This window comes from Podarcis vaucheri (assembly GCF_965113315.1).
Source record: "Podarcis vaucheri genome assembly, chromosome: 8".
Lineage (NCBI taxonomy): Eukaryota > Metazoa > Chordata > Lepidosauria > Squamata > Lacertidae > Podarcis > Podarcis vaucheri.
The window spans coordinates 90,074,369-90,098,840 of record NC_138766.1 but is presented as its reverse complement, the minus strand read 5'-3'; the positions used below and the strand labels follow the sequence as shown (position 1 = coordinate 90,098,840).

The following is a 24,472-nucleotide window of genomic DNA, read 5'->3' as shown; positions in this document are numbered from 1 at the left end:
GAGACAGACCTGAGTATTTCATTCCAGGTTTCTGCTAACCTGGGGGCTTGACCTGTGTCTGTTAAAAGAGAGAGACTGGCAGCTATTAAAAGAGGGGGGGGGACTCCTTCTGTTCTCAAAACCCCATTCCCATCTCTCCTGCTGCAAAGGGTTTGCTCCTCCTTCACGTCTAATGCTGGCTGCTTAATGAATTCGTGCAGACTCAGAGCACAGCGCAGTCAACGCTAGGGACTAGAGACATGGTGCAAGGAACCAAATGAAAATGTAGAAGCAAGGTCTCCTCAGTGGAGCTAACAAGCAAAGGTGGGAAGCAGTTTGGTGGAGGGAGGAGGTTTTTTGTGTCTGTTTCTCCCCATGTCTTGCAATTTCAGGATACTTTCCTAAGCTGCACGTGCCAGAAGTTTAACTTCCAGGATAAGCTGCAGGTGTTCACTTTCGGCTGCTGAGAACGCGGGAAGATGCTTTGTTCTTCCTGCAGATTTCTCCAAGCCCTGTAAACTGAAACTAATAAATAGCCGTAGGGCTTTTTCTTCTTTACACCCCTTAACCTTTCAGTGCTTGTAAAAAGAGCTCTGCTCCTCCATCCATAATCTATGGAAGAGGGAGGGAGCAATTATCTCAGAGTTGCCTAACCTTCTTATCTATCAAGGGCTGTTTTCACTCAACGCTATTCTGTTAGGGAGACACATTTGGGGGAGGTGATTTTGGAGCCAAAGGTGAGACAGGCCACTTCCTTTCTCCTTTATTCCAGCCCTCTCTCTTTCTCCCCTTATCTCTGCTCTTTTTCTCTGCCATGCCTTTCTTCTCTTTCTGACTTCTTGCTTTCTCCCCCATGGCACTTCTACCCCTTCCCCTTCCTTGCCATTCACAGGGATTTGCCCAAGGGCCACATGAAATGGGCTGAGGGCCACAGGTCGCCCACCTGTGAGTTGTTGTTGTTGTTTAGTCATTTAGTCGTGTCTGACTCTTTGTGACCCCATGGACCAGAGCATGCCAGGCACTTCTGTCTTCCACTGCCTCCTGTAGTTTGTTCAAACTCATGCTGGTAGATTCTAGAACACTGTCCAACCATCTCGTCCTCTGTCGTCCCCTTCTCCTTGTGCTCTCCATCTTTCCCAACATCAGGGTCTTTTCCAGGGAGTCTTCTCCTCTCATGAGGTGGCCAAAGTATTGGAGCCTCAGCTTCAAGATCTGTCCCTCTAGTGAGCACTCAGGGCTGATTTCCTTCAGAATGGAGAGGTTTGATCTTCTTGCAGTCCATGGGACTCTCAAGAGTCTCCTCCAGCACCAGAATTCAAAAGCATCAATTCTTTGGCAATCAGCCTTCTTTATGGTCCAGCTCTCACTTCCATACATCACTACTGGGAAAACCATAGCTTGAACTATACGGACCTTTGTTGGCAAGGTGATATCTCTGCTTTTTAAGATGCTGTCTTAACCTGCGAGTTACCTGGATTTAACTATTCATAAGAATGTAAGAAGAATCTGCTGGATTAGGCCAATGACCCATCTAGTCCAGAATCCTGTTCTCACAGCAGCTGGGCTTTGGAACACTGGAAAACAGGATTTGAACACAACGGCTGCTGATCCATCTTTTCCCCAAACATGATTCATCAGGCAGCCTGATAGACATCCCTGGAACCTTGATTTATCAAACTATGGTGGAAGCAGATGTGTGGTTGCAACTAAGGTATTCTCCTGCCAACCTAGCAGTTTGAAAGCACGTCCAAGTGCAAGTAGATAAATAGGTACCACTCCGGTGGGAAGGTAAACGGCATTTCCGTGTGCTGCTCTGGTTCTCCAGAGACGGCTTAGTCATGCTAGCAACATGGCCTGGAAGCTGTACACCGGCTCCCTCGGCCAATAAAGTGAGATGAGCACCGCAACCCCAGAGTTGGTCACAACTGGACCTAATGGTCAGGGGTCCCTTTACCCTTTACCTTTAACTAAGGTATTCTTAATGCTGTCTGTGTCTCCAAGATCCTTTTCCTCTTACAACTTCAGCCCTCACCCACAAATTTATTCAAGTGTAAGAGGGAGGGAAGGCAGCCTATTCAAGATATCTAGCTCCTTACTCCTTATTCATGTGAACTAGGGATGGGGGGGAAAGCCCAAATCCATTCACACTTAAAGAAGAGCCTGTCAAATTTGTGCTTTCCGAAATGCTATGCAAACCAAAATCTGCACTTCCCTGAGTTTTGTGCTGCAGTGCTGCAGCCAAGTAGCAGGTACAGAAATGCACCTACAAAAGTAAAGCGTGCATTAAAATGCATATGCTTGTGAAACGAACATATACAAATTCTGTATTACAAATTCTGACCGAAATTATTTCAGAAATAACTTTCTGACAGCAACAGCTGTTCTACGCTGGAACAGAGTGCCGCAGAAGATGGACTCTCCTTCACTGGTGGTTTTATTCAACAGAGGTTGAATGGCCACCTGTCAGGGATTCTTTAGTCATGATTGCTGCATTGCAGGGGGCTGGACTAGATGACCCTTTGGGGGGTCCATTCCACCTCTACAATTCTTCAGTTCTATGAAATAAGACACATTCACCAAACCCATCAAATAGGCCACACCAGGAATGGAAAGGTGGAGTCAGAAGTAACGGGCTGTTATTCTTGGATTTTAAGTACCTAAGCTTCCCATCACCTCTCCTTCTGCCTGAAAGATAATGCAAAAACAGTAATCACACTCCAGATCTCATCTGGAAAAGTGTTCAGAGTCCCAGGCCAAATGTTCTGCTGCTGCCTTGGACCTTCTTCGCCTGTAATTGCTTTGGGCTTCTGTTCAGTGCCTTGCAGCAGAAGACTCTCCCGGCAACAGCAGCGTGTGTTGGTTTCAGGAAAGGAGAGCTGGACAGGGATTATCCAGTCTAATGAAACCAAGCAGACTGTTCGGCCGCATCGCAGCTATGCAAGCAAAATGTAGCTGCTATTCTGGCAGCTGTTGTTTAGTCGTATTGGAGCCTCAGCTTCAGGATGCTGTAGGAGATGAGACCTTGGCTTGATCCCGCAAGCTCTTCTTAGGTTCTTAAGACAATGATGTTTCTGGGTACCAGTTGCTGGCAGTCTCAAGAGGGGAGGGTGGTCCTATGTTCTGGTCCTGCTTGCAGGTTCCTCATTAGATATCTGGTTAATCCTGTGAGGATGGGATGCAGGACACAATGAGCCATAGGCCTTCTGCAGGAGGCTCTGCTCATGTATTTATGTCCTTCAAATAGCACCTACAGTAAATCCCATTTTAAGATATATCCACCTTGAATTTGTTTTCTCCTTTTCTGTGTTCGTTCTCCCCCCCGCAACCCCTGCTTTCCTTGGGAATCAAGCCTGTGGGTGGATGTTTGTTAATTTAAACCTCATATGGAGTAGAGGAGCAATAGCCTGCTAATGTAATAACTAATTTTAAATATGCATTGGCTCCATTAATAGAAAATCCGATCCCCTGTGAACTGTGGCACCCAGATGACTATTATGCTGGGGGAAATATCAGTATTGAAACCTACATAATTATTACTACATATATAATTAATGTTTACAATATCAGCGGAACCGAAGGTTTATAAATGCATAGCTTCACATACATATCTCAGTGCTTTGAGCTAATATATGTTGAAGGGCAGAAATGTATCAAATTGCTATGTTTTAATTACACAGTCTGCCCCTTTAAGGAGTGATTCAATTTTCCAGCATTTGGATTTGTAAACTCTGTTAATTTGTTGGTTCTCTTCCAAGTACTGGTGAGGTGCATTTTCTACTAACGCTTCGATATATATTTTCCCCCAAATGTATAGATCTCCATACATGACATATTTAATAACTGAGGGTCTGCTGTAGTTACTGATGCAGTAGTTGTGAGCTAGTTATGAAATCCCTAGTTCAAAGCACGGACGTATTAAAATGTCTTAAGCAAGTCACTGTTCTCTAATTGCCAACATCCATTTGAATCACAGAGATCCCCTTTCCTCACAGGAAAAAAAAATGTATTTCTGTGTTGATATCTGGGGAGGGCGGGCAGGGTGGAAAGAATGATGGGAACAAAATTCTGCCTCTCCACAGCCACCTCCCAAAGTATGGGGGAGTTTGTCAGGATTTTATTCCAGGACAGAGAAGGATTTGGGTGTTCTTAAATCTTTCTCCTCCTTCGAGAGGCCAACTTTTGCCATCCCTGTCCCACACAAGCTCATAGCAATGCCTGAATTGGGAGAACAACTTTGGCATCTCTAGTAAGGCTGAGATAGTGTAAGAAAGTGGCGGAAAGTACTTTTTCATGAAGTGCCTAGTTCAACTATGGAACTAGCTCCCACAGGAGGCAGTAATGGCCACCATTGGATATAGCCCATAGCTAGATAGATCTTCCTATATGAATAGAAATGGAATGCTGTCATCATGTGGCCCCTATTGGAGGATTTGTAGTGCCTGATCGCAGTCCTGGACTTGCATGAAGTCAGAGCAGGGGAAGGGAACAACAGAGAAGGTAACTTTTAAACAGCAGAGGTTTGAGTAAATCAGGACAGAGGGACACAGAGGGACAGAGAGGGTATGAGGGGCATGAAGGCGCTGTGAGGATATAGGGGCTGCCAGTCAGTGTAGACAATATTGAGCAGCATGGGGACTCAGTATAAGGCAACTGCCTATGTCCAACTGGTTGTTGTTGTTGTTTTGCTACAGCTGTGTCAACCCTCTTATTGTGGAGTAATGTTTTTTCTTTGACATGGTCCTCCTTTGGGAGTCATAGAATTGCAGAGTTGGAAGGGCCCAATCCAATCCAACCCACTGCAATGCAGGAATCTCAGTCCACTGGTTCTAAATTCTGCTATGTTTTCTCCACTTCAGCAAAGTCCCAAGACCCCGTTCTCTAACCTGGCGGATGACGAAAAGATCTTCAACGGCGGAGACAGCCTGTGGACGGAACAGAACCAGGAGCATGCCCTGCTCTCCGAAATCACAGAGGAGGACCTGGAGGTCATCCGCCAACGAGAAGAAGCCATCCAGCAGATCGAGGTCAGTCACTGTCATTGCAGGGAGACTGGAAGCCTCTAAGAGTTCAGTGCTCCAGCCCTGATGGGAATTTTGGAAATGTGGAGGAATATTAAGTGTGTGTGCGGTCCTTTGTGGGAATCCTGCTACACTGAGAAATCCTCAACCGTTAGGGGTTTGGGAAATACGCTTGGCTGAGAAATAGTCCGGTACAGTTCTGCTTGGAAGCTAATTTGTACTGTGAAAGTGCCTATTGGTGTGGTGAAAATTCAGCTCAGGGATCTTGCCAACAGAAAAGCAATACCATTAAAAAAAAAAAAATGTTAGTGCTTAATCAGCAGCCATTAGGCACAAAGATTATGAGTTTATATACTTGGTCTGCACAGTGATTTTAATTTAAACAGGAATCTGTAACACAGAACCAGCCAGGCCTTGCTGGTGTTGTTGCTGTGTTGTGTTTTATGAAATTTCAGTTTCTTGGGGCCTGTTCCCTAAAATGCCACTTTTGTACTGAAAATCACAACACACACACACATGAAGCCTGTTGTTTGCCACCAGGGATTCTTTAGCAATAAGCATTCTGGAGATATATATATATATAATCTTTTCTTTAACTGACTGGAAGCTGTGTTGATGTAAGTGGTTTTACTACTCTTTTTACTCTCAGCTTTTATATATACATTAAAAAATGTTGCCTAGCTGCCTTTGCTTTGTTGTTAACTGCCTTGAGCTTTGGGGACATTTTGGACTTTTTAGTTTAGAGGAAAGGTGAGTGAGAGGTGGCAATGCAGAAATTTATAAAGCTCTCTTGTAACGCTAGAACTCATGGGCACCCAATGTAGATGGATGTGGGAAGATCAGGACAGAGAAAGGAAAGTTCTTTTTAATGAGGCCCTAGCTGAACTATGGAACTCATTCCCAGAGGTGGCAAAGATGGTCACCAACTTGGGAGAGAGCTATCTATGGCTACTAGCAGGGATGGCTATGTTCTGCCTCTACAGTTGGAGGCCTCAACACTCCTGGAAACTGCAGGAGAGGAGTGGGATCTTCTTCTGAAGTCCTGCTTGCAGGTGTGCTGGGCCCAGGGGTAACCCGTAAAACACGGTCCAGGACCGGTCCAGAATCCAAAGGTTCTGCTGGGAGTCAGTCCGACAGGACCAAGGCAGGACATGAAGCAGGACAGGTACAGGATCTAGCATACAGCAATGTTGCTTCTGCAACCTGGGGTGGGGTCCGACAGCCTTTTAACTTTGTTGGCATAGCGGCCGGTCCTGATCCCCTGGCGACTCACCTCCCTGTTTCGCCCAAAGGTGAGCACTCCTCCTGCAAGTACTCAGGTCTCTCCTCTCAGAACTGAGTCTCTGCAGCTCGGGAGACGTCGGTGGGTCACTAGACCCAGGGGCCGCCTCAGCCTCCCTTGACCAAACCAGTAGTGGAGCAGCTGTAAGTGATGGCCCAGCTGGAGGCAACAAGGTAATCCCTGCATCTGGAGCCAGGGCAGGATCAGGCCCCTGACTCGGCCCAGCTGGTGCTTGTTGCAGGGGAACCTGTGCACAATGGGACTCTTCAGGATCAGGCCCCAGACTTGGTTCAGATGATGCCTGAGGCAAAGGATCTGGTGCAGACTGAGTCTCCTCTGGTTCCAAGTCTGAGTTCCAGGCCATCACAGCAGGTTGCTCACAGGCATCTTGGTTAGCCTCTGATAACAGGATGCTGGGCCAGATGCAGTGGCGTAGCATGGGTTGTCAGCACCCGGGGCAAGGCAAGTAATTTGCGCCCCCTAACCCGTGGATTTGCACCCCCTAACCCCCAGATGTTGCGCCCGGTGCGGCTGGCCCCCCCTGCATCCCCCACACTACGCCACTGGCCAGATGGGTCATTTGGCACGATCTTATGAGCTCTGCTGTATAGAACTGTACATACATAACTATGATCTCCTCAACATGCTTCTGACTTTCCTTGTAAATCCCCAACACCACCATCGGCTCCCGCAGCTCAAATGCAAAAGCAACACTCGTATACAAACATAAATAATCAGGAGCTTCCTTGTACTCTCACAGCATCTTCGTCAGCGTTGCCAGCATTTGGAATGGCACCACTTCCCCAGGAGGGAGATGTTTCCAGAAAGGTTGCCCACAGTTCAGGGACAGATCATTTGTTTTGCCTTCAGGGTCTCCTCTCTCTCAGCCCTTGACATCTTCAGGGACAGGTATCTCTGGTAGAATCACCTGGAAAAGACCTCTCTGCCTGCTAGGTTGGAGAGTTGTTGCTCTAAGTAGTGGTGATAGTGCTGTTGTGTTCAGGTCCTTCTTCTTTCTACATTCTCCCAGTTGGCCACTGGTCTAGATGTTTTCCCTTTCACTTGATCCAACAAGGTTCTATTGATGTTCTTAATGCTGGGCTCCATCAACAAATGGTGAGGCTTTGCAAGAGGCAGCTCTGTATGATTTCCACACCCGTTATTTCTTTTATTGGAGATTCCTTGACTCTTTGAGGAAGTGGTGGACTATCTGTCAGGTGTGCGTGCAGGAGCCAGGTCCTGTGACCAATAGGACTTTGCAGGACTGGAGCCTTCTTAAGTTTGTTCTGAAGAGGCAAGGCGTGGCCTCACAGGTGAGTCCGATGGGTAACTCACAGCACCTGGTGGCAAGAGCTGGGAAGGGATATAAGGTCAGCATTTCCCCTTGGCTCTTTGCCACAGCAACACGCTTTCTGCCTTGCTGCGTTTGGCTTCTTGCTTCCTGATCCTTGAACATCGGCTTCTTGACTCCCTGCTTCTTGATCCTTGGACCCCTGACTTCATGACTCCTTGCTTCCTGACTCTCGGACCTCTGGCTTCTGGACCCCCATTCCTGCCCCCACCCCACCATCTTACCCCCAGTCCTGACGTCTCCTGCCGGGACTTCGATCGCCCATGAACTGAACCGTGACACTATCCTTCATTGGAGGTTTTTAAGCAGCAGTTGAATGATCACACATAATGGATTCTTTAGTTGAGATTCCTGCATTGCAGGGGGCTAGACTAGAGAAGACTGAGAAGAGATATGATAGCCATCTTCAAATATCTCAAAGCCTGTCCCATGGAAGATGGAGGAAGCTTGTTTTCTCCTGGGTAGGACTCCAACCAATTGCTTCAAGTCATAAGAAAGGAGATTCTGACTAAACACCAGGAAGGACTTTCTGACAGTAACAGCTGTTTGAAAGGTCATTCTCTCTTCTTCATTGGAGGCTTTTAAGCAGCAGTTGGGTGCTCATCTGTCTTAGAAGCTTTCGTTGAGATTCCTGCATTGCAGGACTAGATGACCCTTGTGGTCCCTTCCAACTCAACAATCGTATGATTCAGTGGTTCCTTAGATGCTGTCTGTTGGCAGCATGCACTGAGCTACAGCCACTGCCCACACCTCCACTAACCAATAGGACAGCAGTTCTCAACCTGTGGGTCCCCAGATGATGTTGGACTACAACTCCCATCATCCCTGAGCTCTGGCCTTGCTAGCTAGGGGTGATGGGAATTGCAGTTCAACATCTGGGGACCGACAGGTTGAAAAAGGCTGCAATAGGAAGACAGACAGGAAAGTCTGCTCAAATTTTGACCCTCTTCTAGAGTCACACCAAGCCATCTTCTGGTCTTAGCATTAAGTGTTGGGAACCCTGATATTTCCAGTGCCTTAAACTGTAAGAGAAGCCTCCCAAGGAGACTTCAAGCAGGGCACTCATTTCTGCCGCCCTCCTTCCACCCCAACAATTATTATTATTATTATTATTATTATTATTATTATTATTATTATTATTTTATTTTATTTATTTATTAAAAATAAGAACAACAAACATCATATTTCCAAAACAGGAGTTGTAAAACACCTATGGCCTTGAAATGATTTCTCCCCCTAATAATATTTATTATTTTTTTTAAAAAATAATAATATGAAGAATAAACATCCTATTTCCAAAATAGGATTTCCAAAACATGGACGTTGAGAGGCTTTCTGTCTCTTCTTCTGAAGTGCACCCTGTCTTTTCCTTACTCTTTCCTCTAACCCCAGTGTTGAATGCAAGCAACTCAGGAAAAATAAGATGTTTGTATATATATCTCTCTCTCCCTCTTCATGCAGGGCTTAAACTGCAAATGAACTCTGCGCTAGGAGTGCACAATAAATCACAAGATTGGATTAAGAAACATAGTCTTGCGCCTCTCTAATTGGATTAGGTTAATTGTTTCAGGGTGGATTTGGGAATATTATTAGTGCAGCAGGAAATGTGATGTTATCAACACCGTTAGAAGACCATAAACATTCAAACAAGCCGCCTGTTGCCAGCGAGTTTTCAGCAGGGAAGAGACACGGGTGGAAGCGGAGATGAGAACTAGGCGTGATTTAATGTTGTAAACAGCAGCCTTAATTCAGCTGATGGGAATTATATGGGGCAATGGATCTCTAATGAAGCTAATTTTATGGTGGTGCTTATCTCCAGTGCTTAGAACTTCATGGAGTGTAAAGGTACATGCCTGGTGGTGGCTGTTGACTCCTTGCCCTTGTGGACATCCCACTGAGTTTGATGGGATTCAAGCCCAAATAAGCATACATAAATTTACCTAAGATAATTACAGACCCTCCGAGTGTCCCTATTTTCCAGGGACAGTCCCAGATTTACAGAAGCTGCCCCGGTTTCTGATTTGATCATGGAATGTCCCGCTTTTCCTTAGGACATTGCCATTTTCATCGGAGAAATGTTGGAGGGTTGGAAATGTTGGAGGGACACGGGTGGCACTGTGGGTTAAACCACAGAACCTAGGACTTGCCAATCAGAAGGTCGGTGGTTCGAATCCCTGCGACGGGGTGAGCTCCCGTTGCTCAGTCACCTTGGTCATTCTTCTCTGCGCACGTTCCACCTTGTCAACATCTTTCATAGACCATGGTGCACATAACTGGACACAGCACCCTAGGTGTGCTCTGTCCAAGGCAGTACCATTGCTTTGCTTGATCAGGACACTTATCACCACATATCTTTCAATATCTTAAAAGGGGGGGGGAGGTGATATAATGAAATTCCGTTAGAGAGGATTTGAAGAAGTCAGTTATAAATGTTAAGAGAATTAGGTATTTGAAGAAATATTTTTTTCTCTGTGTTTGACTTTGTTATATTGTGGTGTGTTTTTCTTTGTTGTGTGTATTGTTGTGTCATTTTGAGATAAATGTGGAAAATCAATGAAAAAAATTTGGGGGAAAAATAAAGGGGGGGGAATACATGTACAGTCATACCTCGGGTTGCATTTCTTTGGATTACAGACCTGCCGAAACCTGGAAGTACCAGAACGGGTTACTTCTGGGTTTCGGGGGTCGCGCATGCACAGAAGTGCTAAATCATGCTTTGCACATGCGCAGCGGTGCCAAATCGCAACCCATGCATGCACAGATACGCCGCTGCGGGTTGTGAACGTGCATCCCTCACGGATGACATTTGCAACCCGAGCATCCACTGTATAGAGATTTTGGTGTTTTGCAAGAAAACGTCACCTGAATTTAGTTGAGTATTTGCTGAGGAGGCAAATAATTCATGTACTTAGCGCACACGCGTTTCCAAATGACTGGCAGCTCTGGCAAGGCTTCTCCCAATGTGCTGTAGATATGCTGATGTGCTTTGAGGCAATTACCGTTAGGAGCAGAGGGGGGTGAAATAACATCAACACATGGCTAATGTTATGTCACAATTGGCTGACAGACAATCAGAGCCAGCCGCACTGTGCTGTTGCAAGCAGCCCCATAAAATATGTGCCGTCTAAATGTTTATGCCCTAGAATCCAAACACTGTAAAATGTTGGAGCTCGTCCTGCAATTTATTCATCGACTGCCTTGCGGAAGAAGGAGAAGAAGAAAAGACAAAAAAGAAGAGAGCAAATAGAAGATGCTCAAAGGAAAGGAGATGCTGGAAAGAAAAGGACAGAAGACAAAGGATTATATAAATGATAAAATTATACTGCCAGCAGAGAAAAGAGGTAGAGAAGAGGTAGGCCCACCAGATGATTTTGGACTACAACTCCCATCATCCCAGGATCCCTGCAACAAAATGTTGCAGCGCTGAGAGTCCCTGTCCACTGTTACATTGAATCAGCCAAGGCCTTGTCCATTAGCCCTCTCACCCGGTTTTCCATTTTATATGACCTTCTCTTTTTTATTATTGAAACAAAAACTTTATTACCTTTTCAAAATTTACAAAGAAAGAATAAAAAGAATAATTTGATCCTCAGCTACATATTCTAAGATAAAAATAGTTGTTACAAAATATATGGTAAAAGTATAAACAAAACAACAATAAAAAGGGGGGAGAGAAGAAGATAAACACAAAACAACAAAAAACTAGAAAACAACAACAGAAAAACAAAATTACCTTTCTTCTACAAATATTATTTAGGAAGTTCAAACCAATATTTGAATATTCTGTACACAATGCCCTTCATACTGGTTAGAGTCCCTTATGGTTTTGTTGACTTTTGTCTATCTCTTCATGGTTTCGACTCAACTATTACAGTTTAATAATCTGTGTTTTGTTGTTTATCCAAACAATAGGAAGATTCCCCCCCCCTTTTCTGTGAAATTAATCTAAACACAACCAAGTATTATTACTGGAATCGTATTTATTCAGATAATTTTGGAAGCATTCCCATTCTTTTTTTAACTTATCTACCAACCTTATGGGACACGGGTGGCGCTGTGGGTTAAACCACAGAGCCTAGGACTTGCCGATCAGAAGGTCGGTGGTTCGAATCCCTGCAATGGGGTGAGCTCCCGTTGCTCAGTCCCTGCTCCTGCCGACCTAGCAGTTCGAAAGCACGTCAAAGTGCAAGTAGATAAATAGGTACCGCTCCGGCGGGAAGGTAAACGGCATTTCCGTGCGCTGCTCTGGTTCGCCAGAAATGGCTTAGTCATGCTGGCCACATGACCCAGAAGCTGTACGCTGGCTCCCATGGCCAGTAAAATGAGATGAGCGCCGCAACCCCAGATTCGGCCACGACTGGACCCAACGGTCAGGGGTCCCTTTACCTTTACCTTACCAACCTTATATGAGCTTCTTGTAGCTCCTGAGCAACTTCAGTCCTCATAAAGGAGTCCCCACTTTCCTTCCTTTTTTCATACTGTTGCAGTCTGTGGAGTGCCCCCAAGACTGTGGCTACCTGCCTCTTGTGCCCAGGTGATGCTATTTTGCCTATAGAAGCAATAACACTCACACCTGAGCAAGGAGTAGCACTTCTGAGGCAGGTCTGAAAGCTGCCCCTGGTGCAAAATTTGAATGCTCAAGTGCCCCCCATTGTGTTATCCCACTAAAGAAAATATCATAGTCACCACCAGTTAGCTACGGGGCTGAGTTGAAGGTTCTGTTTTTGGAGCACAAAGCCCCATACAGCTTAGGAACAGAATACCCAAAAGACCATCTCTTATCAGTTATGCGTTTGATGCCCTGAGCTCCTTTGGGAGGAAGAGTGGGATATTAATTCATTAAACAACTGCGTTGGAAATGGAAGATTGGGCAAGGCTGCCCAAATGGTATATGTCCAAAGATGGAAAGTCCCAGTGAAAGAAGATTGGCAATTAAAATTGACGGAATACACAGACCTGGCAAAATTTACCAGAAGAATAAGAGATCAAGATGAGAGACTTTTTTAACAGACAATTTGTTGAATATATGAAGACAAATTGTAAACAATTAAAAATGTTAGCAGGATCGACATAAAATCGAGCAGTAAAAAAAAACTTATAGAGAGTAAAAAGATTGAATTTATAAATAGGTTGGAATTGGTTATGCATAAGATTATGACATAAAATAAGGAGCCACAGACAGGAGAAAATGTTGGTTTTTGTTTAGATTTAATTTTTTTGTTCTATGAACATTGTAAAATGAAAAAGGGGGGGTTTTATTTTATTTTTTTAGGAAATAGATGAAGTATGATCCTTGCACATTTTTACTGCTTGTCCCAACTGAAAGAAATGAAAATCTCTGAGGATAGTCCATTACGTACATGCCGTTCAGCATAGTGGTGGAGTGTCTCAGCATTCCATTAATTTTTTGTTCCCTATAAATACATCGTTTTTAGTTGTTGGTCCAGCAGTTTTCACATCCTTTCTGACCAGTGGGTAGCTTAGCCTCAGTGCCTCTGATCTGTGAAATGCAGTGCTCTTGAACCGAGGGCGAGTTTCTCATCTCCCAACGGCCTGCGGTGCAGGGTGAGTGGTCCGGTGAAAGTGCTGCAGAAAGAGAAACTCTGAAAACTTTTTTCCTTTGCCCTAGTATATATATTTCCCCTTTAATGTAGCACAACGAAGAACTGTCCAATTTCTTCAGAGCATTAGAGACTTTGAGGAGGAATAATGGAACTTTGCAAATGGAGGGCAAGAGACGAGGGGCAGCGAGGGAAAAAGAGAGAGAGAAAGAAATCATGTAGGGGAAAAGAAATGATTCCTTCTGCTCCTCTCTCGCACACAAATATATATTCTTTCTTGGAATAATAAACAGTTGTGGTTGGAGTTTCCATATGAACAACATCTGGCACGGAGCAAGCGAGAAGTTTAAGACCTAACTGCGACATGATTGTGCAGGGAAATCTATTTGAGGTCGTTTTGACTGGTTTCTAATAATCGCCCGATATAACAGCCCTCTTCCCCCGAGATCTGTAAAATTGGATTCGTATGATCTAATCTAAACCCTGTTTGGAAGTCAAGGAGAAGGGCTTTTCTCCCTCCATTAACATGGGCTGTGCATCTGAGCTGGCAAACTCTGTTCTGGTTCAGCAAAGCTCTTGAATGCTTGCTTAAGTGTTTTCATGAATAAGGATTGGCTTAAGCAGATACTTGAATTTAGCATGCTTCTGCAAGGTTCAGCAGAGTCAAGGTTATAGTGGAGAGGGTACTTTTATACCCCTTCAGAACTGGAGTAAGGGCATTTCTCCCTTCCTAAATCAGCAGGGTGAGGATTGCTGCTGCCCAAATTGGTCCACTTGTACTGCTGGGGAGAAATCATGACCGAAGGAATTTGTGAAGGGCTAAAGTGAAGGTTGGGATACAGGTGGTGCTGTGGGTTAAAGCACAGAGCCTAGGACTTGCCAATCAGAAGGTCAACAGTTCAAATCCCCGCAACCGGGTGAACTCCCATTGCTCAGCCCCTGCTCCTGCCAACCTAGCAGTTCGAAAGCATGTCAAAATGCAAGTAGATAAATAGGTACCACTCCAGCGGGAAGGTAAACGGCGTTTCTGTGCGCTGCTCTGGTTCGCCAGAAGCAGCTTAGTCATGCTGGCCACATGACCCGGAAGCTGTACGCCGGCTCTCTCGGCCAATAAAGCAAGATGAGCGCCGCAACCCCAGAGTCGGTCACGACTGGACCTAACGGTCAGGGATCCCTTTACCTAAAGTGAGGGTGGGAAGCTGCATGCATGTTTGGTTCATATGAAGTCTGGCTGTTGCTGTTCCTTCTGAGCCCTCATATTCAGATAGAAATGGGAGACACATAAGAACATAACTGAGCCTGGATAGCTGAGTTGGTTAGAGCATGGTAGTGATGACGCCAAGGTTGCAGGTTCGATCCCTGTATGAGACAGCTGCATGTTCGTACATGCCAGTGAGTTGAACTAGATCGGGGTTTCCCAAACTTGGGTCTGTTTTTGGACTACAATTCCCATCCTTCCCATCCCACTGGTCCTGCTAGCTCAGGATGATGGGACTTGTAGTCCAAAAACATCTGGAGACCTAAGTTTGGGAAACCCTGAACTAGATGATCCTTAGGGTTCCTTCCAACTCTACAATTCTATGTTTCTATGATGATAAGTGGATGAGGTCAATGGGCCACCTAGTTCAGCATCCTTTTCTCACAGTGGCCCACCAGATGCCTGTGGGAAACCAGGAAGCAGGATCTGAGCACACAAGAGCAACTCTCCCCTCCTGTGGTTTCCTGCGACTGGTATTCAGCAGCACTGCTGCCCCCAGCTGTGGAGACAGAGCTTAGCCCTTATGGCTAGTAGCCATTAATAGCCCTCTCCTCCTCCATGAATTTGTCCAATCCTCTTTTGAAACAATCCAACTTGGTGGCCATCTCTGCCTACTGTGGCAGTGAGTTCCATAGTTTAACTGTGTGCTACGTTCTTTTATCTGTCTTGAATCTTCCAACATTCAGCGTCATTGGGTGCCCATGAGTTCTAGTGTTATGGGAGACGGTGTGGATGAGGACTAATAATAATAATAATAATAATAATAATAATAATAATAATTTATTTATACCCCACCCATCTGGCTGGGTTTCCCCAGCCCCCCTGGGTGGCTTCCAACACAGTATTAAAATACAGTGGTCTGTTAAACATTAAAAGCTTCCCTAAACAGGGCTGCCTTCAGATGTCTTCTAAAAGTCTGGTAGTTGTTTTTCTCTTTGACATCTAGTGGGAGGGCGTTCCACAGGGCGGGTGCCACTACCGAGAAGGCCCTCTGCCTGGTTCCTTGTAACTTGGCTTCTCGCAGTGAGGGAACTACCAGAAGGCCCTCAGCGCTGGACCTCAGTGTCCAGGCTGAACGATGGGGGTGGAGATGCTCCTTCAGGTATACTGAGCCGAGGCTGTTTAGAGCTTTAAAGGTCAGCACCAACACTTTTAATTGTGCCTGGAAAGGTACTGGGAGACAATGTAGGTCTTTCTGGACTGGTGTTATGTGGTCTCGGCGGCTGCTCCCAGTCACCAGTCTAGCTGCTGCATTCTGGATTAGTTGTAGTTTCCAGGTCACCTTCAAAGGTAGCCCCACATAGAGAGCATTGCAGTAGTCCAAGCGGGAGATAACTAGAGCATGCACCACTCTGGCAAGACAGTCTGTGGGCAGGTAGGGTCTCAGCCTGCGTACCAGATGGAGCTGATAAACAGAAAATAGAAGACTATACAGCAGAACGTCTTCCACCTCTGCTTAAAAGCTTGCCAGGGAAACTCTTTGGAATGACATCACATCTCCCTGGCAGCTTTAGAACTCTTTTTAACTAATCTTGGATGCTTGATCTTTTGCGCTTAGAACAGATTTATTGTACAAACCCCTTTTCCTTGTAAGAGTACCTGGGCTAGACCCTGCTCTTTCCTAGTCACCGAGTTTGCTGGACTGCTGTAATAAAATCTTACTTCTTTCCTTGCAAGTAAAAGCCTCTGCTCTCTGGTTTTGGGCGAGAGCCAGGGCGGTTGTTCTTAGGCCTGCGAGTGCTGCTCTATGCTACACAATTCTCTCTTGAGACCCGCCACCACTTCTCCCCGGATTGGCAGATAGTCTCTTGTGTCTTTTAATGCACAAACAGATCTCCAGGCAGAAGGGGGCCTTCAATAACAGCAATGCTAATAACATGGCAGCAGTTAAATGCAGCGAAGGCTTTTTGGTCTGCATAATTCCTCAACCCGTCCCCTTTCCCTTAATTTCCCAGGTGGTAAGTCGGTCTCACAAGCGAGTACTGAAGTCATTCCTCCTGTAAGCAGGTTGCCAGTTACAAATCCTGCTCACCCTCTTTATTCTTGCCGCTGCTCATTGATGATGATGGTAAAAAAGGTTGTTATTATTATTGCACATCTGACCAGGCACAACTTGCATAAATAATGCAGAAAACACGTTCATAAATAAACCACACTCTGACTATTAAAGTAACTGCCTTTCAGGCTGCATAACCGCCTAACCTGAACAGTGTCTGGAGCCACAAATTTTCACGTTCTTCTTGCACTTATAAAGAGGGCATTTGCAAGGTGCATCACTTGGCTTTCACTTGCTAATTAAGAATGAGACGCTAATCAGGGCCTCATAAGCTTGTGATGATATGTTTATTACAGTGTTCTAGTATCCATTGAAGTGTGTGTGTGTGCTTTGACCTTGGCATTTCTCTGGAAACTTAAGAAAACTTTTTAGCCTACAAAGTATCCCAAACTCATGATTTGCCAGACTGGTGTCTCTGTGCCCAGCTGTGGTGGACTCAGATATCAGGGGGTACCTCAGAAGGATATGATTTGCCCCTGCCCTCATGATTTCCCCCTGCCCCCATTTTCTATCTTCATTTCTAGGAAGATGCAAAACCCTGCAGATCAAAACCCAGAGTGGCAAGCTTCTTCCGAACCCTATAAACAGAGAGTGCTTAATGTTCATTTCTGACCCAAGGCAGATGTCCCCTGCAGTGAGGACTTACTGCTCTCCGAATTTCAAACCAATGATATCATGACTTTATCGAGGGAGGCTAAATTGCAGGCTGCCTCAGTGAAGGGACATTGTGGGTTGCAGCGCCAAAGGGAAAGATTTCTTGCCTGTGGAAGGAACATAGGATCATGGGCACCATGTCTGTGAAATGGCAATTTGGTGTGTTGGCTTTCAAAGAAACAGTGATAAACTTTCATGTGGGGTCACGTTGCACGATGTTGTAGGTGCTGAAATGATACTCTGTGTTGTTTTCAGCCAGCTATGATAGTCAGAATGCTTCGCTGGCAGGTAGAACACAACAGAGCAGGGGCTGGCCTTAAACTCTGTGATTTTATTGATCTATAAAGCCCTGAAAGCTATCTGAAAGACCGTATTCCCCTACACAAACCTGCCAAAGCTCTGTGATCTTCAGGGGAAAGCCCTTCTCTTGCTCCCGCCATCCCCACAGGCATGCTTAGTGTGGATTCTGGAAATGGTCCTCATGATGGCTGCTCCCAGGCTTTGAAACTCCCTCTCTGTAAAAGCTGGACTGTTGTCCTTCTGCTGTCAGAAGAAGACCTTCTTGTTACAACAGGTTTTGGGGAACTGACTACTTTAATGAGGAGGCTGGTACTGTGCTTCTTGGGCAGGGGGTGTATTAAATTGTTTTTAATGATTGCTTCCCCTCTATGTTAGGGACGCGGGTGGCGCTGTGCGTTAAACGTAGGACTTGCTTATCAGAAAGTTGGCGGTTCGAATCCCCGCAACGGGGTGAGCTCCCATTGCTCGGTCCCTGCTCCTGCCAACCTAGCAGTTTGAAAGCATGTCAAAGTGCAAGTAGATAAATAGGTACCACTCTGGCGGGAAGGTAAAGGTGTTTCCGTGCAGTGCTCTGGTTCGCCAGAAGCAGCTTAGTCATGCTGGCCACATGACCCGGAAGCTGTCTGCGGACAAACACCGGCTTCCTCGGCCTATAGAGTGAGATGAGCGCCACAACCCGAGTTGGTCACGACTGGACCTAATGGCCAGGGGTCCCTTTACCCTTTACCTTTACCTCCCCTCTATGTTATCTTTAAGTGACCTTCAGTCCCTGTCTGGGGAAAAAGGTACAACAACAACAACAACAACTCAGTGTGTAGGAAGGGTGGCAACCATGTTCTGAACAAGCCTTGGGGAAGCATTAAATGGGAGTAAATCCCCTTGGACCCAGGCTGGATGTATTTTGGGATGGTGCTGTTAGTGCTGGTTATATACCGAATGCTTATATGTCGCCTTTCAAAACTGGTTTAATCTAGCTGAATGCCATGCTGCCAGGATAGATATAGTCCTCTGAAGTAGAAAAGACGATCCATTTCCCAGGGGTCAACACAGAAATGATGTGCTGGAGCCACACTGTTTGTTTTCTTTACAAGTCGTATGGAGCTGTCTGCTAAGGACTTAAGAACTGCATTGCTGGATAAAACCAAGGTACTTTTTTCCCTAAACAAGCATCCAGTCTCAACTAAAGCTGTGCCCCCAAACCCCGCACACCCCCATATATATATATATATATATATATATATATATATATATATATTTGCTTTCGTAGATTATATTATATTATATTATATAATTATATATATTATATATATTATATTATATTATATTATATTATATTATATTATATATATATATATATAACACCATTCATTGCATAAGGGTTAGCAAAGCAAATCCATCTCAAGAGAACAGAGAGTATTTTCTCTTTAATTTTCGGGGGGGGGTATGTGTTGTTACCCTACTTGACCAAGGGTATTCCATTCTTTCTTGCTTTTAAAAGAAAAAAGAAAAGTGCCTTATGCCAATCACAGGCTCCTAATGCAGCTTGACGACTTCCTGGAATGTCTTGGGAGTGACAGTATGCCACGCTGTATCACATCGCTGCTATTGTGGTCCAGAGATTGTGATTGGTTGGAGGTGGCGTGAGGTTCCCTCCACACTTTTCTGACTGCGACATGTCCTGGCAAGACTCAGGATGCCCCGTGGAGGACCTTAAGGTCCACAAATTGTTAGTTTCTGCTCTCTTCACTGTGCAGCGAAGTGCTTGTCACAAGACAATGTTTACATTCCACAGTCAGAGTACTGTTGGGTTTTCCCACAGGAATGGGAAGCTGGATGTGACGTACACTGGTTTCCTGTTTTTCACTTTTTTCTCTCTCGGTGTTCATTATTTCCGAGGAGAAGGATGGTTGCTTCTCTGCTCCAGCAGAGGCAAGATGCATGTTAGTAATTTCTCAATACTGAACTGAAAATAAAGCAACATTAAGCATGTGGCACGTACTGTTCTTCATTCCGTTGTGCAAAGGACTCTGCAATAACAACATTTTGGTTATCGGGCCCAGAAAGACGTAAATCAAGCTGAGTCGGAATGCCGGCAGAGGTACAGAGGAACGGCTCGCGTTATCTGCTCTGCGCGTCAAGTTTGATTGATGAAGGTATGTGCTCATGCTCCGGAGCAGCCTGCCAGTTTCTAGTTTATGGCTTTATGGCTGGACTTTGAACTTTTAAAGCCGTTTTGCCGCGATACAGGCAATGGCTGAGAAAGCGAAAGTACTTTTTAAAAGTGCTTTTGGAAGAAGCTGCAGTACTGTGACGCAGCTTGTTTAAAGCAGCAATGATGGAAATGCAAAGCTGGTTGATGCTTTTGGGATTCCTAAGCTCAATAAGAAAAATTACACGGAGTGGGTGCAGTATGCAGAGGCAATTCTGCGGAAAGAAGGTCTGTTTAATGTTATTACAGACAATCCCCCAGCTCCAATTACAGCTGAATGGACTGCTAAGGATTCCAAAGCACGGGGAACACTTACATTGATAGTATCCCCAGAAGAGCTCTGTCTGTTGCGTGGAAAGACCACAGCCAGAGAAATTTGGAACACTTTAAGAGAGGCTCACTTGAGGACAGAAGCTGGTTCCTCAATGTACTACTATGCCAAGCTGCATGATATGGCTCTTGCTGAAGGTGGAGATGTGCATAAACATCTGATGGAGATGCAGAATCTGAGACACGAGCTGCAACAGAGAGGACTCAACTTTCCAGAGGCTGTGTATTCCTTTATGATACTACATTCTTTGGGTCCAAGTTGGGAGTCCGTTGCCACTCAGATTGCTGTTCAACCAACTGCTCAGCTCACAGTAGCCTATGTTACTGCCGTGATCCAGAATGAAGCAGATCGCCGGGGTGCTAGCTGCATGGGTAAGGGGGAGTCTTCACAGACGTCATCCCAGAATGCAGTGGAACCACCAGAGGGCGCCAAAGCTTTGAAGGCAGTGAAATGCTACTCGTGTGGACGTCTAGGCCACATGAAGAGGGAATGCAAACATCCCAGGGCCAAAACAGAGCAGCGCAGCGGAAGCTCATCGCGTGGAAAAGGCCAAAGCAAAGGCAAAGGTCCGGTGTCCAGGACAATGCAGCATAAGGCAATGGTCTCACGCTTCACTCCAAAGGTGGCAAAGGTCCAGAAGACGTCTAGATCTTTCTTCGTTGTTGATTCAGCAGCTACCCACCACATGTGCAACGATAAGAGACTGTTCGTGTCTTTTACACCGCAGGAAGGTGCGATTCACCAGGCGGATGACCACACGATCCCCAGTCAAGGCTACGGAACTGTTGTTCTTCACAGTTTGGACTTATCGATACAGGATGTACTTTATGTTCCAGATGTCACACACAATCTTCTAAGTGTGATGCAGCTGAATGAACGGAACATTGATGTTTCCTTCAAAAACAAGAAATGCACCATCACAAAGAAAGACGATTATGTATTGCATGCTGAATGTGTTGATCATTTGTTTGTTTTGTATTATGATGATGTTGTGCAGAATGATACTTGTTGCATTGCAGGTTCTAACAAAAGTTTGCATGCAGGATGTATTCATGATTTTCACAGGAAATTTGGTCATTTGCATTTTGAGGCAGTATCTAAAATGCCTGCCTTGGTTGAAGGTATGACTATTAAACCCTGCAGGTACCACATGAAGTGCAAAGCATGCGCAGCAAACAAGGTGAAAATGGCTGCGAAAGGTAAGGTGTCTAGTAGGCAAGCTACAGAACCATACCAGGTTATTCATGCTGATTTAGTTGGTCCACTATCGCCCTCTTTGGGTGGCAATAGGTTCTTCATGGTTCTCATCGATGCATTTTCTAGGTATATTTATGTGTACAATCTCAAACAGAAATCAGAGGCTTTTCCAAGGTTCAAGGAATTCTGTGCTTGGTTGAAAATTGTGCATGGTAAGAAGATAAAGATTCTTTTCACAGATCGCGGGGGAGAATTCACTTCTCAGCAGTTTGAAGCTTTTCTGACTGAGAAAGGAATTCAACACGATTTGTCCAGTCCTCGCTCGCCATGGCAGAATGGACTTTGCGAAAGGGCAAATCAGACATTGCTTCAAGGGTTAAAAACCTTGCTGCATGATGCCAATCTTCCAGAGAGTTATTGGGCCGAAGCTCTCTCGTGTTTTGTTTACAGTTACAATCGCAGGTTATCTTCAGCGATTGGTTGTACCCCCTATGAAAAGATGTTTGGTAAGAAACCGTACATCAAACACATGAAAATATTTGGTTCTGACATGTGGATTCACTCACCACAAAGCTCCAAGTTAGGCAAACATGGATTGCATGGTATCTTTCTAGGTTATCAGAAAGGCTCTTACAGAATAATGACGACTGACTCTAAGACAATAAAACTCACAAGAAGTGTTGAGTACAATGCCAAGTGGGGGGAGAATGTGGGAATTTTCCAATGTTATCCTGATGACAGTGATGAGACTAAGGATAAGCAACAACAACCCACACCCACTGATGAAGGTTCTGATTCTGAGTCTGAAACTGAATCGGATGATTCAGAGGATTTCAAGAGTGCGAAAGCCTCTATGCGACCCTCTGAAAGCTCTGATCAGGAATTAGAAGAACCATTGTTCACAATAGGTCACTTTTCTCCTAAGAAGGAAGAGGAGAGTGTTGAAGACCAAAGACTAATTCGCAGGTCACAAAGAGCCACAAAAGGCAGACCTCCAAAGAGATTTGCTGATGAATTTGCTAAGACAGCAGTAGCAGCTGTTAAAAGCTCCAAGAAGGTATTTGAACCTTCAAGTTTCCAAGAAATCCAGGATTTGGATTCTAAGGAAGCTGAGCCATGGTTAAACGCCATGAAGGCTGAGCTTGATTCCTTAGAAAGGAACAAAACTTGGGAGCTAGTTCCAGTAGTTCCAGGAATGAAACTGCTTGGAAGTAAATGGGTCTTCAAAGCGAAGACTGATCAAAATGGCAAGATAGTCAGACACAAAGCCAGATTGGTAGCCAGAGGTTTTGCACAGGTACCGGGTGAAGACTATCACGAGACCTACTCACCCACTGTGAGATATGAGAGCATTAGGCTGATGCTCAAGCTAGCTGCAGAGGAGAATCTTCACATTAGTCACCACGATGTAAATACAGCGTTTTTGTACGGATCTCTAGGTGAATCACTTTATATGCTTCCACCTGATGGCGTACAGGTAAAACAGGGATTTGTTTGTGCTCTAAAGAAGTCCCTTTATGGTCTCAAACAAAGTGCACGGTGCTGGCACACAAAACTCACTGAAGCATTGTTTTCTCTAGGTTTTCAGCAAGGAAAAGCTGATCCATGTGTATTTGTCAAAGAGGAAGGGCAAAAGAAGCTGTATTGTTTGTTTTATGTTGATGATATTTTATTCTTTTGGAAAGATGTCACAATGTACAATAACGCCCTAGCTCAACTGAAAGAGCACTTTGACATGAAAGATCTTGGTGAAGTAAACAATTACCTATCTCTGGAAATTGAGAAAGATCAAAGTGGTAACATTCTAGTACACCAGTCACGGAAAATTGCTGATGTGTTAAACAAACTGAACCTGATGGATGCTAACCCTGTAGACACACCGATGACAACAGGTTATCAGGTAGAAGACACTGAAGAAGCATTTTCTGACACTACACTGTACAGAAGTGTGCTAGGCAAGCTAAACTTCATTGCCAGATGTTCAAGACCTGACATTGCTGTTAGCTGTAATTTGCTAAGCAGACAAGTTAACAATCCTACTGTTAAGGATTGGAAAGCTCTGAAACGCATAGCACGCTATTTGAAAGGCACTATGCATTACAGACTGAGATTTAACAATCAGAAGTCTGGTGGTCTTGAGATTTTTGCAGATGCAAGTTTTGGAAGTGACACTACAGACAGGAAAAGTACGTCTGGAGTTTGCTACATGTACAATCAGGGTCTATTTGATTGGTCATGCAAGAAGCAAACAACAATTAGCTTAAGTACTTGTGAAGCTGAACTGAATGCACTGTCTTATTCACTTAAGGATTGTGAATGGTTGTTACAATTGTGCAAAGACATGAAAATTCCTGTCAAATGTCCAATCCAGGTTTACCAGGACAACAAAGCATGTTTGGCTTTGCTGAATTCGGAAGGTTGTAAGCAAAGCACGAAGCACTTGCAATTGAAGGTGCAACATGCTAGGGAACATATTCAGAAGGGACTCGTAACGGTGTCCTATATGCCAGGTAATGAAATTTCTGCTGATGTATTGTCCAAGGTTGTATCAAGGGAGCAACACTGTACCTATGTACAGAAGTTGGGTTTGTACTGATGTTGTACGAACACGCTGCCCAGTGATGTTCACAGAAAGGGGGAGGATGTTAGTTTCTGCTCTCTTCACTGTGCAGCGAAGTGCTTGTCACAAGACAATGTTTACATTCCACAGTCAGAGTACTGTTGGGTTTTACCACAGGAATGGGAAGCTGGATGTGACGTACACTGGTTTCCTGTTTTTCACTTTTTTCTCTCTCGGTGTTCATTATTTCCGAGGAGAAGGATGGTTGCTTCTCTGCTCCAGCAGAGGCAAGATGCATGTTAGTAATTTCTCAATACTGAACTGAAAATAAAGCAACATTAAGCATGTGGCACGTACTGTTCTTCATTCCGTTGTGCAAAGGACTCTGCAATAACAACACAAATGACAACACTTTGGAGGTCTCAAGTCACAAGGTGGTTAGATTGGTCACAACTAGGGCCAGGGCCTTTGCAGTACTGGCCCCGACTTGGTGGAATGCTCTGTCCCAAGAGACTAGGACCCTGCAGGACTTGACATCTTTCCACAGGGCCTGCAAGACAGAGCTGTTCTGCCTGACCTTTGGTTTGGACTCAGTCTGACCCTTATGTTTCCCTCCACTTCTGGTTTTGATCTATGGGCTACTATTAAAATGAGGCTGCATTTTAACCTGTATTTTAAATCCCCCCCTTATGTTTTTATTGTAATTTTACTGATGT

At 44.9% G+C, this 24,472-nt stretch overlaps 1 protein-coding gene across 1 annotated transcript in view; it reads left to right on the top strand.

Annotated features, from left to right (window-relative positions):
- TSNARE1 (t-SNARE domain containing 1) overlaps positions 1-24,472 on the top strand; it is a 409,645-nt gene that overhangs the window by 265,188 nt on the left and 119,985 nt on the right. Inside the window, exon 8 of the mRNA XM_082235920.1 lies at positions 4,836-5,003. Within this exon, the coding sequence (XP_082092046.1) occupies positions 4,836-5,003 (168 nt within the window). The remainder of the gene's footprint in view (positions 1-4,835; positions 5,004-24,472) is intronic.